This window comes from Herpailurus yagouaroundi, unplaced genomic scaffold (genome assembly GCF_014898765.1).
Source record: "Herpailurus yagouaroundi ecotype Mexico unplaced genomic scaffold, PumYag 181, whole genome shotgun sequence".
In the NCBI taxonomy this organism is placed as follows: Eukaryota; Metazoa; Chordata; class Mammalia; order Carnivora; family Felidae; genus Herpailurus; species Herpailurus yagouaroundi.
The window spans coordinates 28600902-28615962 of NW_024412412.1; the positions used below are offsets into that span (position 1 = coordinate 28600902).

Genomic DNA, 15061 nt, shown 5'->3' on the forward strand with positions numbered 1-15061 from the left:
GTTTTGACTATAGTTAATCAGAACTTTTTTTATAAAAAAGGAAATTTGCTGAGTCTTTCAGCATGTTCAACTTAAAACAGATTTTTTTTTTTGGTGGTCATGTATCATCGATTTGACTTACATTTAAATTAATTGCCACAAAAAGTGTAACTGGCATAAATAATTAGTTTGGGACTAAACGCTACTGATACTAGTAAGCCTACAAGTCAACAAGCATATTAGCATATATGCTTAGTATGTGTACAAGTTAAATACAGAAGTGTCTTACAGTACTAGAGAGTAACCCACAGCCATAAGCATATAGTGGTTATTAGGGAATGAAGAATAATTTTAATCCAATTTGTCTTTTAAGTGAAGGTCAGGCTAGAAAGCTTGTACTTACTAAAAAGCATTATGACTTGTGTTCATAGTTATCGCAGTTAAAGTTGAATTACCCTTTCTTAATTTTTTTTAGGGTTTCTGCACTATTAAATGATATTTCAGAAAATCTGTATTCATGGAGGAAGACGATATTTGGTTCAACTGAGACTGAACTGAGGCCCAGTGCTAATTTTCACTTATCACCATTGGAAAATCCAACTGCTGATGGAGTACAACAGAAACAAATTAGAGAACATAAAAGTTTTACTAAAGTTAAAGATGAGACGTGGGACACAACACTTGATATAATTAAACATGATGAGGAAAATGTACTTGGAAATGAAGTAAAACAAAGAGAAGATGGGCTTGAAGATGTATTAGAAGAAGACAATAAGTTGAGAGAGAACACAGAAAGAATTTGTTTGCACTCATTAGATATTACCGAATATGAACTACAGATTTTGGAGCAGCAGGCTCAGGAAAAAGTTCTTAGTGATGTTACTTGCAAATCTCCTGAGGTACTAAAAAAAAAGAGAAAACAATTTTCATTCACTACTAGGGGTTTGCTGATGTTTTTCTGTAAAAGGGCAGATAGTGAACATTTTAGGCTTTGCAGACCACATGGTTCCTGTTATAACTGTTCAGTTCTGCCAATTTAATGTGAGAGCAACTATAGACAAATGTAAACAAATGAGCTTGTTTGCATTCAAGTAAAACTTTACTAACAAAAACAAAAAGTGGGCTGAATTTGACATGTGAGCTCTAGTTTGCTGCTTTGACTGAGTCTAATAAGCAGCAACTTACGGTCTTACAATGAAAAGATTTTAAAGTGTCAGTACACATTCATTGTACTTTGCTATTTTAACATTTCTCCTGATTTTTATATAATAGATAACTCTGGGTTTTTTTCTTTTTTCTTTTTTCTTTTTTTTTTTTGTGGATTTATTATACCTACTAGTGTTTACTCTTCCAAATTTGCTTTGGAAGTAGTTTTATTTCCTCATACAGATTTTCTTTACTTGCTGTTGTAAGAGGGTTTTTAACAAACTGATATTTTTGCCTGACACTACCCTTTCCTGGCATCCAGAGAGTCTTGACCTGTTTTTTTCTTTCCGTCTTAAATTTTTTTTTTTTTTTTTAACGTTTATTTATTTTTGGGACAGAGACAGAGCATGAACGGGGGAGGTCACAGAGAGAGGGAGACACAGAATCTGAAACAGGCTCCAGGCTCTGAGCTGTCAGCACAGAGCCCGATGCGGGGCTCGAACCCACAGACCGTGAGATCATGACCTGAGCCGAAGTCGGACGCTTAACCGACCAAGCCACCCAGGCGCCCCATTGACCTGTTTTTTTCTTAATTGTTGTTAAACTTCTATATTCTCTGTCAATTTCATGTTTAGATTTCTTATTATGTTCTGATTTTATTAGTTTAATTTGTGAGGTAATGTTTTTCTCCTGGCTAAGTTAAGGATATTTTTTGAAATAATGAGGTTGTATTAGAAAAATCTTTGTGTTTCTTTTATTGTAAAGACAAACCATAAAAAGAGACATCATATAGGCTATACATTTGTCTCATTTGTTTTTCCTTAGTTTAGAAAATTACCTATGATGTCCATATTTGGTAGAATTTTATGCATTTTATTTTGCAATAATGAAGTTTTACGTTTTTTAAATTAAATTTGAAAGTCATATAATAAGGTTATTTCCCTTTTCAGTTTTCTAGTGGCAATCAAAATCTTAGTATTTGAGAAATTCTCTGTTTGGTAACTATATTAGTAATCACTTCTACCTACACATTAATGCGTTTTATTTTGGGTGGCTCAGTCGGTTAAACGTCCGACTTCAGCTCAGGTCACGATCTCGCAGTCCGTGAGTTCGAGCCCCACGTCAGGCTCTGGGCTGATGGCTCAGAGCCTGGAGCCTGCTTCTGATTCTGTGTCTCCCTCTCTCTCTCTGCCCCTCCCCCGTTCATGCTCTGTCTCTCTCTGTCCCAAAAATAAAAAATAAACGTTAAAAAAACAAAATTTTAATGATTTTCAAGGGGCATCTGGGTGGCTCAGTTGGTTAAGTGTCCAACTCTTGATTTCAGCACAGGTTGTGATCTCATGGTTGTGAGATCAAACCTGGCGTGAGACTCTGCACTGGGCATGGAGTCTGCTTAAGATTCTCTGTCTTCCTCTCCCTCTGTCCCTGCCCTTTTCATGTGCATGCACGTGCTTGCTGTCTCTCTCAAAAAAAAAAAAAAAAAAAAAATTTAAAAAGTAAAAAAAGATTTTCAAGCTATTTTCACCCCAACCACTTGTAAAACATATTCCCCTTTTAGGAAATATCTTTTGCTAATGGCTACATCAACCTTTAACCTTTTGGAAATTTCATATTAGGTATACATTTTAAGATGATAGGTTTCATAAAATGATATAGAATGATCAAAATTTAATGATCTCACTGCCATCTTTTACCCCAATTATTGCCATTCTTATTGTGTAATAACCATTAGCAATTTTTTTCTTTATTCATTAAAGACCCTATTTAAAAGGGTAAAATAATAGTAAAAGAATTTTTTTCTTTTTCTATAAAACTTACTTTAAAATCCTTTTTGAAGGCTTAATTTTTGCAGGTTAATTATGGCTAGACTTCCTTTTCCTACTTTCAGTTTAAAGATTGGACTTTTTTTGGGTCCTTCTGCATTTTTTTTGTGCAGGTTCCCATGCTGTTGGATGCTTGCTTCCTGGGAATTGCCAAATTGCAAAGTTTCCTCATATCCAAACCTTTGCAATATCTGAATAAATAACATATCTGATACAGTTTTTAAAATATGTGTAGGTACTGTTTGTAAAAGTGATTAATCTAAAGGTATTATTACAGTCATAGCAGCTTTTTTGTGAGCTCCTAAAATCAGTAGATATAAAAGAACACCTGTTGTTCCTGGAATGGAATGGGAATGGGAATGGAATGGAATGGAATGGAATGGAATGGAATGGAATGGAATGGAATGGAATGGAATGGAATGGAATTTTTCAACATTGTAAGGAGGTTCTTGTACTCAAGTCGGGAAACACAGTTTGATATTGTTTAACCATTGTCGAACTTGTCACTTTGTACTCACTTTTAGCTTGTGGGGGGTTTTATTTCAAGTCAGTCTGTCTTGTCTATGTTTCCAGTTACATTTCCTTCATTCTCCTTTTCTTTGGTTCTTTGTTTCTTTGCATCTATTTATTCCTCCCTCTTTCTCTTCTTCCTTACCACCCTCTCTCCCTTTCTATCTGTGTGTCATATAAACATATAAATATGTATTATAAATTTATCTACTGGAGAAGAAGAGAAAGTTGTCTAAAGATATCTCATGCATAGTAACTTTATTTTGTAGAAAACAGGGTATTGAGTCAATTACATTGGAAAATTAATGTTTGAAATACTATTTTTTTAAAGGATTTATTTTCCAAGGATAATGAAGAGGATGTATCTTATGTAATTGAAAGTGATGAAGATTTAGAACTAGAGATGATTAAGGTATGTTTGAAATTATGGAAATTTGCTTCCAGTTCCTTAAAAAGGGAATTTAATTAAGTAAAATATTACCTAATTCTAAATGTCCTCCCACAGTGTGATTACTGTCAATTACATAATCATTAGATTTTGTTTTTGTTTTGTTTTTTTTAAATTTTTTTTTAACATTTATTTATTTATTATTGAGAGACAGAGAGACAGTGTGAGCGGGGAAGGGGCAGAGAGAGAGGGAGACACAGAATCGGAGGCAGGTTCCAGGATCTGAGCTGTCAGCACAGAGCCTGATGCGGGGCTCGAACTCACGGATCACAAGATCATGACCTGAGCTGAAGTCAGAAACTAAACCGACTGAGCCACCCAGGCGCCCCTAGATTTTGTTTTCCATTTCATATTTCTTTACATCTTTATAATGTTTTAGTAGTACGCTAATTTTTACATATTAGAAAACATATTTCTCCCAGGTCACTTCTTTTAAATCTTTTCCTGGAAAATGGGTAGCAATTTGCTATTGAAATTCTGCTATTGAAATAGGTTTCTTTTTCTTCCCATCTATGTGTATCCCCTTTGATTTGGAAGCTCTGTTGTATTTTGGAAGCTCTGTTGAACATTCAGTATTGTTCTTCACTTGCTTTGAAAAAGTCTTATTTACTATGGATATAGTTATTATATATAATTTTGTAATGTTTTAAGTTGTTTCATCTACCCCTATCTTATTATTACAGTTGAAAATACTATATTATAAGTCTATTTTCCATCATTTCACCCAACCTCCAGTTTCTTTGTCAGGTATGAACTAGGGATGGACAATAAGAAAGCAAAGCTTAAATTTATCCAAATTAATTGAAAATGAAGAAACACACAGAAGTTCATCATAATGTGTACCTTTTATTCGTCATCTTTAGGTTGATGTGATTTTTTTTCTTTCTAATGAAATGAGTTTAGGGTCCTGATTCTTTAGTTTTGAGCCAGAGTAGTGGGTAGTGACTGGGAATGTGGATTCTGAATTAATTAATTAATTAATTAATTATTTTTGGATTCTGAATTTAGATGTGGGTTTGAATCCCAGCTTCTCCCATTTATTTGCTGTGTGACTTTGGGCAAGTTTCTTAGTCTTTTTGGTACTCAGTTAACAGCTGTAACTATTATTTAAGGTGTCATTTGTGAAGAGCTTAGTACAGAGCCTGATATTTCTTAAGTGTTTAATAAATATTAGCTAATAGCAATAATAGAATGTAAATACTAAATCGTACTCCTTTATTGATTAACCATTTCTCTGCGGAATGCTGTTCAAGTAGTGCATTTGGAGGACACTTGCAGACTTCCACAATCTTACGTTGTATATTGAACCTCTTAGAAGGCAATCTGGATGCACATATGAGAGAACTTTATTTTCAGAATGCTTTTCTAAGCATATTTGTTGACTTGAATGAAGAATTGGGAACAGAATCACTCTTTCGTTTCCAGGCCTGAAATGAATACACTTTTAAAAAAAGCTATTAAACGGGGTGCCTGGGTGGCTCAGTCGGTTAAGCGGCCGACTTCGGCTCAGGTCATGATCTCGCGGTCTGTGAGTTCGAGCCCCATGTCAGGCTCTGTGCTGACAGCTCAGAGCCTGGAGCATGTTTTGGATTCTTTGTCTCCCTCTCTCTGACCCTCCCCTGTTCATGCTCTGTCTCTCTCTCTCTCAAAAATAAATAAACGTTAAAAAAAAATTTTTTTTAAAAAAGCTATTAAAGTCAAATATATTAAGTGGACGGTTTAATAAAAAGAGAAAATGAGAACTGTGGTTTAACAATTCTTCCTGTCACTTCTCAGTAAAAAACAAACAAACAAACAAACAAACAAAAAAACAAAAAAAAAAAACCCATATAGATGAAACAATTTTGAAATATCCTAACATTCTTTAAATAGATAATCTTCGGGGCGCCTGGGTGGCGCAGTCGGTTAAGCGTCCGACTTCAGCCAGGTCACGATCTCGCGGTCCGTGAGTTCGAGCCCCGCGTCAGGCTCTGGGCTGATGGCTCAGAGCCTGGAGCCTGTTTCCGATTCTGTGTCTCCCTCTCTCTCTGCCCCTCACCCGTTCATGCTCTGTCTTTCTCTGTCCCAAAAATAAATAAACGTTGAAAAAAAAAATTAAAAAAAAAAAAATAGATAATCTTCATTTAGGGGAGAAAATCCAATATTGTCAAGCCAAAATAAAGAGTCGCTTTATTTCACATTTGTAATATTCCTTTCCTAAAATTATTACAATATTTTATTGTTGTTTTCACAATTCACATAAACACGTTCACATAATTCACAAAAAATACATTTATTATTTGTTTATTGTTTAAATGTTATGCTGACACATGATATGGAGAAACTCATAAAATAATAGTCAAACCTGCATTTACCTCTTGGCAATTGAAAACATTGAAGTATGATAAAGGAAAAAAAAGTTTAAAGTTTTTTTTAAACTTCGTTTATTTATTTAGAGAGAGAGGGAGAGAGAATCCCCAGTATGAAGCCTGGGATCCCACAAACCGTGAGATCATGACCAGGGCCGAAATCAAGAGTTGTTTGCTTAACCAACTGAGCCACCCAGGCGCCCCAAGAAGAAAAGTTAAAAAAAAAAAAATTTTTTTGTTAATGTTTATTTATTTTTGAGACAGAGACAGAGCATGAATGGGGGAGGGTCAGAGAGAGGGAGACACAGGATCTGAAGTGGGCTCCAGGCTCTGAGCTGTCAGCACAGAGCCCGGTGTGGGGCTCAAACTCCCGGACCATGAGATCATGACCTGAGCCAAAGTTGGACGCTTAATGTACTGAGCCACCAGGCGCCCCCAAGAAGAAAAGTTTTAAATTCAAATTTTATTCAAATTTTGGTAACTTTCCCCATAGGCAGTTCATTATATGCTATTAATGAACCCTGTTTATGCTGGAAGTATTCCATCTTTGGCCTTGTGCCTTACAAACCACTCTTGAGTACATATTTAAACCAGAGCACACATGTTCTTTTGTGAGAGTGGTTGCACATCTGTTAGCTTTGAGCAAAATTGTAGGTTCTGTTAATAATACTCCTTTTGTGTTCGGTGAAAAAGATACGACACTGTCAATGGTTTTGCTTCTAAGGTTTCTTTTAAACTTCCAGTCTTTAGAAAATCTAAATAGTGGCACGGCAGATTCAATTCATTCAAAAGGCATAAAAATGGACAGAAATCTGGATGTTCCTTTTGAAGATGATGAAGATGAGTTTGAAACTATTAAAGAAGAAGGACATGATGAAGGTATGCGCTGTAATATGTTTGCAGTGACTCATCTCTGGTACCTACCGCTGACTCTAATTTAGGGTCCAGTTTTTAAACACTTTGGAGGCAAGGATTTTGTGGCATATAATTAATAAGGTCCTAAAAACTTGTTATTAAGTCCCTTAGTGCTTTGGTCTTTATAAAGCATAATTCTTACTTTTAACAAAAGTGTCATAATAGAAATGTTGTGTTATTTGGCGCATATGGTGATGTGATGTGATGTGTATGTTATTTGGTGCATATGGTAATATATATATTATATATTATTCAAGAAATATATTTTATATTCAAAAAATTAATAGGAAATCATTAATAAGAATCCTTAATTGCTTATATTAAACATTATCGTTAAAGACATAGATATAGTTTCTGTTCTTCAGGAATTTATTACTTAAAGCAAGTGGCACAATGTCAGACTGCAAAACAGACTAATTTTCATACTGTGTATGCCAACTATCATAAGGAATCCATGAAATGACCTCCTGTTATTCAAGCGTTAAGTAGCAGAATTCATTATGGCAAACCATGGGGTCTTCCCGTGAAGTAGAACACTCTCTAGAGTTAGATTCATCAATGTTATAATGTAGGAAAATTAACATAAATATTGTAGGTGGAAAGTATATGAAGATGGTAAAGAAAGTGTTATTCTGTTTGTTTTCTTGTATTAAATCAAGGCATAGTATCTTCAAATCAATTTAGTTCTCTATTTGGAATTGTTAAAGCTGAGAAGTATAATAAGTTTTCATTTGTTTATAGGTAAATGGTCTTGATACTTTGCTTTTCTTGGCCACTCATGAACTGTTCAACCTGAGTAGAAAATAAAAATCAGTTGAGTAAAAGTTAATGTAACTCCATTGTGCTAGGCAGTTAAAATTTTGGCGAAAGATTTGGTGGATTGGTAACTAAAATAAGATTTAATTTTATCTCTGGATTTTATTTGTGACCATTTAATTTCTGATTACTATTAATTGAAAGTTGGTTGCATTATGACATATGCATTGGTATATTGCTTGCCGTGGCTGGGTCTACATGTTACGTTTTAGAACTGTAGCAAATTCCAAAACATTGTTTTCTTATAGTGTTGGCAAAATATGAACCACTTTGTAGTAGAACAACACAGTTCTAATCCTTGGTATTAGGTAATAATCAAAGTGTGTAACTGGAGTCATGACTAGTATCCAGAGGGCCAAATTAGTTGGATTTAAAAGACAGGAAACCATAATCTTTGTTATTTATCACTGTATTCTTTAAAAAAAAAAACATTTTTTGAGAGAGAGAGAGAGTGCACAGGGGAGGGGTAGAAAGTGAGGGAGAAACACAGAATCGAAAGCAGGCTCCAGGCTGTGTCAGCACAGAGCCTGATGCATGGCTCAAACTCAACTGTGAGATCATGACCTGAGCCAAAGTCAGACGCCTAACTGACTGAGCCACCCATGCGCCCCTCACCAAATTCTTTAAAAGAAGCCAATGAAATAAAAATTTTTATTCCCTATCACTTATATTTTAACGTAAATGCCATTTTACTTTTATTTTAAGACCATTCATTACCAGAACCTAATGAAATGCAAATTAATTTCCTCAAGAAGTACTTTGGCCATTCAAGTTTTAAACCGTGAGTATAATCTCTCCTAATTAAATTGCATATTCATAATTTTTTACACAAAGGGAAAATGGCCAGTAGTCCATCCGTATAATAGTAATAGCACAACTTCACTGTAGTTTATATATTCCACACTGTATTTCCTGTGACTACAAAGTTATTTTAAAATAATATTTATATAAAATTCATACCTGCAAATTGTTTTTGTAAGAGAGGAAAATGGTTTTCTTTACCATAGAGAGTTCTGTGTAGAAACTAGTTTAAATACATCAATAAATTAATCTAACTTAACACTGACTTGTTTTTCATTAAATCAATATCTGTGTGTCTGTTTTGTACATCTTACTGTCCAAAGCATGCTGATATAATGGAAATTCATAAGACAACAGTTGGAAGAACAGTGATAATCTTACCAGTTTTAATGTATTCAAATGTATTTATGTCTAAGGGGCACATTTATAAGTATTAAAAGGAGATGAATAAAAATGAGATGAAGAACAAGTAAATTAATAAGAATGTAAAAATCTAGACTGGATTTTTCCTATTCTGGGAATTTAAAATTTAACCCATGGAGACATTTCTTTCCCTTTTTCTTTGATCTTAAATGTTTTTTTTATTAAACTATGTCCTACATACAGAAGAGTGCACATGAATGTACAGATGAATGAATTTTCACAAACTAGGCACCCTGTGTAACCAGCACTCACATAAGAAAAAATAGGTCATTATCAGCACATCAGAAGATCACCTTGCCTATTGATTTTTCCCTCAGTATTTTATTTAAAAATTTTCAAAGATACTGTAAAGTTGAAAGAATTTTTTTTACTATGAATACCTGTATATTCAACATTTTACTATCCTTGCTTTGTCATGTATTCATCTGTCACCTCTCTATCCATTCCTTAATCTATCCAATTTTAAAAATGCATTTCAAGGTAAATTGTGGACACCATTACACAGCTCCTTAAGTACTTCAGCGTATAAATCATTAACTATAGCTATATGTTTGTGATTTATTTCTTTGATGTAAAATTTACATACGAGGAGATGGTCAAACCAGCCTAAGCCTTTGGTCGAATATGGAACATTAAAGTCATTCCAGAAAGTTCCCTCATTTCCCTTCTCAGGCAGTCCTTGCCCCTGGAGCATTTCTTTTATTTATTTTAAATCAATGATGATTCTATTGGATTTCTGGTACGAAACTTCGAATTTATTTTATACTTTTGATATATGTAATCAAATTTAATGCATATACCAATTGAAACTCGTAATTGTGAAATCAGCTTGAATGGGAGCTTGATCACATGGGACTCTTTGTTTTAAAGTTCCAGGGTTTATACATTTTTTGTATTGAAGCTCAAAAATGTAGAACAAATTCTGTTGGAGGTAGCGAAAAAATTAAACAGGTTTCAACTTGTCCTTGGGTTTTTTGTTAGTAAAACAAAATAGCCTTTTGCTTTTTACCCTGCAGGGTTCAGTGGAAGGTGATTCATTCTGTACTGGAAGAAAGAAGAGATAATGTTGTTGTGATGGCAACTGGTAAGCTGTACTCAAGCAATAATGTAGTCCTCTAAAATATAAAACTTAAAGGTTTTCAAGGGTGTAATCTTTCACTGTACTCTCAAAATATAAATACAAATGCAAATGGTTTAAAATTCAGAAGAGAGGGATCTGAGATTAGATGTTCAAATTTATGCACGAATTAGCTGTTAGGAGGATAAGAGGATAAAATGTTAGTGGTTCATCTCAGCCAACTATGTTGTAAGAAGAAATCAAAGTACCAAGTCTTTATTTTTATTTCTATCAGTGTATTATTTTTATTTCCAGGATATGGAAAGAGTTTGTGCTTCCAGTTCCCACCTGTGTATGCAGGCAAGATTGGCCTTGTCATCTCTCCTCTTATTTCTTTGATGGAAGACCAAGTGCTCCAGCTTCAGTCAGTAATGTTTTCTTTTTCTTCCATGAAGGAAACATGTAATCTATCCTGTGTGTTAAAATCTAGTTCCCCGTAACACATTTCTGTGAGTGTTGCTCTGTCTTTATTAGTGATACATGACCCTTTGGTGGAAGGACTTACCTTCTTTCTTGAGTTCTCTATAATCCAAGACTACCAGATGGCCCCAGTAAAAATTTGTGTAATGGCAAACTCTAAGCCAGTTTACATCCATATCTCAAAAGTCTTTTCTCTTTTGGTTACCCTTACTCTTTAGCTTGATATGAAGTGTATACATGGAAGTATAATTTTAAGTTACAAAAACATTTTAAACCTCTTTAACTTGAGCTTAAAATCTTTTTGAAAAACCTGCCTTAACAACTTGCTTTCTCATATGGCCTTCGAAGGAATTTGTTTATTAAATCAGTGAGTTATAAAAAGAATGAAGATTGCAAAGAAGAGGATTGTTCATCATTGTTTCTTTATTCCTTAAGAATTAAGTTGATATTTGTAGTGTGTACATGACTCCAGAATATTTGTTTTTCTTCTTATAGAATGTCCAACATTCCAGCTTGTTTTCTGGGATCAGCACAGTCAAAAAATGTTCTAGAGGATATTAAATTGTGAGTAACTTATATGATTTCTGATTAGGTGGTTGTGTCTATGATATTTGAGAGAATTTTGTACACAAAAATTTTTATTTAATTCATGGACAAAATGTTCCTGATTAAAAAATGTACGTTAGGGGCGCCTGGGTGGCGCAGTCGGTTAAGCGTCCGACTTCAGCCAGGTCACGATCTCGCGGTCCGTGAGTTCGAGCCCCGCGTCAGGCTCTGGGCTGATGGCTCGGAGCCTGGAGCCTGTTTCTGATTCTGTGTCTCCCTCTCTCTCTGCCCCTCCCCCGTTCAGGCTCTGTCTCTCTCTGTCCCAAAAAAAAAAAAAAAAAGTTGAAAAAAAATGTACTTTGTTTTTTATAGCACATTTACAGAACTGATAATTAAAAAAATTTTTAAGACTTAAAAGAAATCTATTATTTTTAGTTCTTGGACTGTGAATTTAGCATTGTCGTCTTAGAATTGTAAAATTTTGGTTTTCAAAGTAGAAGTAAGAGAGTATGTATCTAGTTTTGTCTCATTTTTACAGACGAAGTTGAGGCCCAGAGCGAGTAATTTGCCTGTACTAACTCAACGAATTCATGGCTGAGCATGGACTGGATTCTAAATCTCTTGCCCCACCAGTCCTATGATAGCATAATTTCTAACAAGGATAAAATCTCACATACACACAAAAATATGTGTGTGTATGTATATTAACAATGTATATATCTTTTTTTTTTAATTTTTTTCAACGTTTTTATTTATTTTTGGGACAGAGAGAGACAGAGCATGAACAGGGGAGGGGCAGAGAGAGAGGGAGACACAGAATCGGAAACAGGCTCCAGGCTCCGAGCCATCAGCCCAGAGCCTGATGCGGGGCTCGAACTCACGGACCGCGAGATCGTGACCTGGCTGAAGTCGGACGCTTAACCGACTGCGCCACCCAGGCGCCCCTCAATGTATATATCTTATTAATATACACACGTATACACATGTATTTACTGAGTTTTGATAAATGCATACAAATGTATAACCCAAACCCCTATCAAGATATAGAATGTTACTGTCACTCCAGAAAGTTCCTTCACGTCTCTTCCTATTCCATCGATCGTTCTATCTCCATTCTAAAACGAACCACTAATTTTTTTCTACCATACTTTTGTCTGTTCTAGAACTTCATATAAATGGATTCATACAATAAAAACTTTTGTGTAAGACTTCTTTCGTTCAGCAAAATGTTTTGAGAATCCTTCCTGTTGTTGCATGTATCCATAATTTTTTTGATGTATCAGAATGAAACGTCATCGTATGAAAAGACCACAGTTTGTTTTTTCATTTCCTCAGCAGTAGATGCCTAAGCTGTTTGTAGTTCAGGGCTACTACTAATAAAGCTTCTGTGAACATTCCTATAAAATCTTTTTTAGAACATATGTTTTCTTTCTTTTAAACATTTTAAATTACCTTTATTGAGGTATAATTGCAATACAATAATTTTTACATACTTAAAATGTGTAATTTGGTGAGTTTGACGTATAAATACCGACAAAACCATCACTGCAATCCAGATGCTGACCCTTTATCCATCATCCTCAGTGTTTACTTACACCCTTTGTAATGCATTCCTTTCACTTATTCCTACCTTGTTTACCCCACTCACCAGGTAACTACTGATCTACTTTCTGCCAATCTAGATTAGTTTATGTCTTCTAAAATTGCACATGAACAGAACCAGTCATACAGTATATGCTCTTGTTTTGTCTGGTTTAAATCACACAGCATAATTACTTTGAGATTCATCCATGCTGTTACATGTATCAATAGTTCGTTCCTGTTTTATTGCTAACTACATCATAAGGGTATTGTCATAATTTGTTTCATCTCTTCAACTGTTGATAGACGTGGCATTGTTTCCAGTTTGGGGCTGTTACAAATAAAGCTGCTCTGAACATTTGTATGCAAGTCTTTGTATGGACATATGTTTTCATTTATGTGTTTATTGGTATGTGTTCATATGTGTTGATTGGTATAAACCAAGGAGTGGAATCACTGGATCATGTCTTGAGTATATATTTAACTTTTTTTTCTGATTGAGATAAATTTACATAATAGTCATCATTTTAACCATTTTATACAGTTCAGTGGCTTTTAGTACATCACAATGTTTTACAACCATCTAACTGTCTAATTCCAGAACATTTTCATCACTCCAAAAAAACCTCAGTATCCATTACTCAGTCACTCCCCAGTGTCCCCATCTCCCTCCCCCTTCAACCCCAACACCCTTTCAAACCACTAATCTACTTTCTGTTTCTATGATTTGCCTACTCTGGACATTTCATATAAATGGACTCCTACAGTATGTGGCCTTTTGTGTCTGGCTTCTTTCACTTAGCATTAGTTGTCAGTATTTTATTTCTTTTTATGGATGAATAATATTCCATTGTACAGACATAACATGCTTTGTTTAACCATTCATTAATGGTGGACATTTAGGTTGTTTCCACTTCTGGCTGTTAGGAATAATTGTACTACAAACATTAGTGTGTAAGTTTTTATATGAAGATTGTTTTCATGCTTTTGTGTATATGCCTATTAGTGGAATTGCTGGGTCATAGGTAATTCTATGTTGACTTTTTAAGAAACTGCCAGACTTTGTTGAGAGTGATTTGTACCATTTTATATTCCCACTAGCAAGGTCTGAGAGTTCTAATCCCTCCTCCTCTCTGCCATTGCTTGGTATGGCCAGTCTTGATTTTAACCATTCTAATAAGATCTCAATGTGTTTTTAATTTGCATTTCTTTAATGACTACTGAATTTGAACATCTTTTCGTGTCCTTTTTGGCCATCTGTAGATCTTCTTTTAGAAAGCATCTATTCACATCTTTTGCCCATTCTTTATCGTTGTCTTTTCCCTTACTGAATTTTGGTAATCATTTATTTATTCTGAATACAAATTCTTTATTTGGTATATGCTTTGCCAACATTTCTAGTTTGTGACTTCTCTTGTCATTCTCTGAACTGTTCTTTTGAAGAGCAGCAGTTTTTCATTTTGAAGTCCAGCCTGTCAATTTGTTCTTTTATGGATTTTGCTTTTGGTGTGGAATCTAAGAAGCCTTTTCCTAACTCAGGATCACAGAGACTTTCTTTTATATTTTCTCCTAAAAGTGTTACAGTTTTAAGTTTTACATTTAGGTCTATAACCCATTTAATGTAAGTTTTGTGTATTGTACCAGTTACTGATTACAACTTATTTTCTCTTAAGGATATCCAATTGGTTCCAGCTCTCTTTGTGGAAGATACTATCCTTTCTCTATTGAATTGCCTTTGTACCTTTGTCAAAAACAAAATGACTACATACATGTGGGTCTTTTGCTACAGTCTTTGTTCCATCAATCTGTTTGCCTATCTGGATTGGTGTCTTCATTACTGTAGCTTTGTAATAAGCCTTGAAATCAGGTAGTATAAGTCTTCTGATTTTGTTCTTTTATTTCAAAGTTTTTTGTCTTTTCTAGGTCCTTTGTATTTCCTTAAGTATTTCAGTATATGTGCTGCCAAAGTGAACATTCCATAAGTATTTCAAAATTACCTTTTCAACTCAAATGCCAGTGGAATTTGATTGTATTTACCTTTAATGTAGATTTGTGTTGAATTAGTTGTCTTTATAATTATTATTACTACATTACATTTAAGAAACTGAGGCACACTGAAGTTAAAATCACTTAGCTTGTAAGAAGTAGAATTGAGATTCAAACCTTGGGCAGGCTGACATCAGAACTT

At 34.5% G+C, this 15061-nt stretch overlaps 1 protein-coding gene across 3 annotated transcripts in view; it reads left to right on the forward strand.

Annotated features, from left to right (window-relative positions):
• Positions 1-15061, forward strand: part of WRN (WRN RecQ like helicase) — a 150873-nt gene that overhangs the window by 58635 nt on the left and 77177 nt on the right. For all 3 annotated transcript variants that reach the window (XM_040490190.1, XM_040490189.1, XM_040490191.1), the window contains exons 9-15: positions 455-878; positions 3790-3870; positions 6998-7133; positions 8691-8766; positions 10226-10293; positions 10582-10690; positions 11242-11310. In XM_040490190.1, the coding sequence (XP_040346124.1) occupies positions 455-878; positions 3790-3870; positions 6998-7133; positions 8691-8766; positions 10226-10293; positions 10582-10690; positions 11242-11310 (963 nt within the window). The remainder of the gene's footprint in view (positions 1-454; positions 879-3789; positions 3871-6997; positions 7134-8690; positions 8767-10225; positions 10294-10581; positions 10691-11241; positions 11311-15061) is intronic.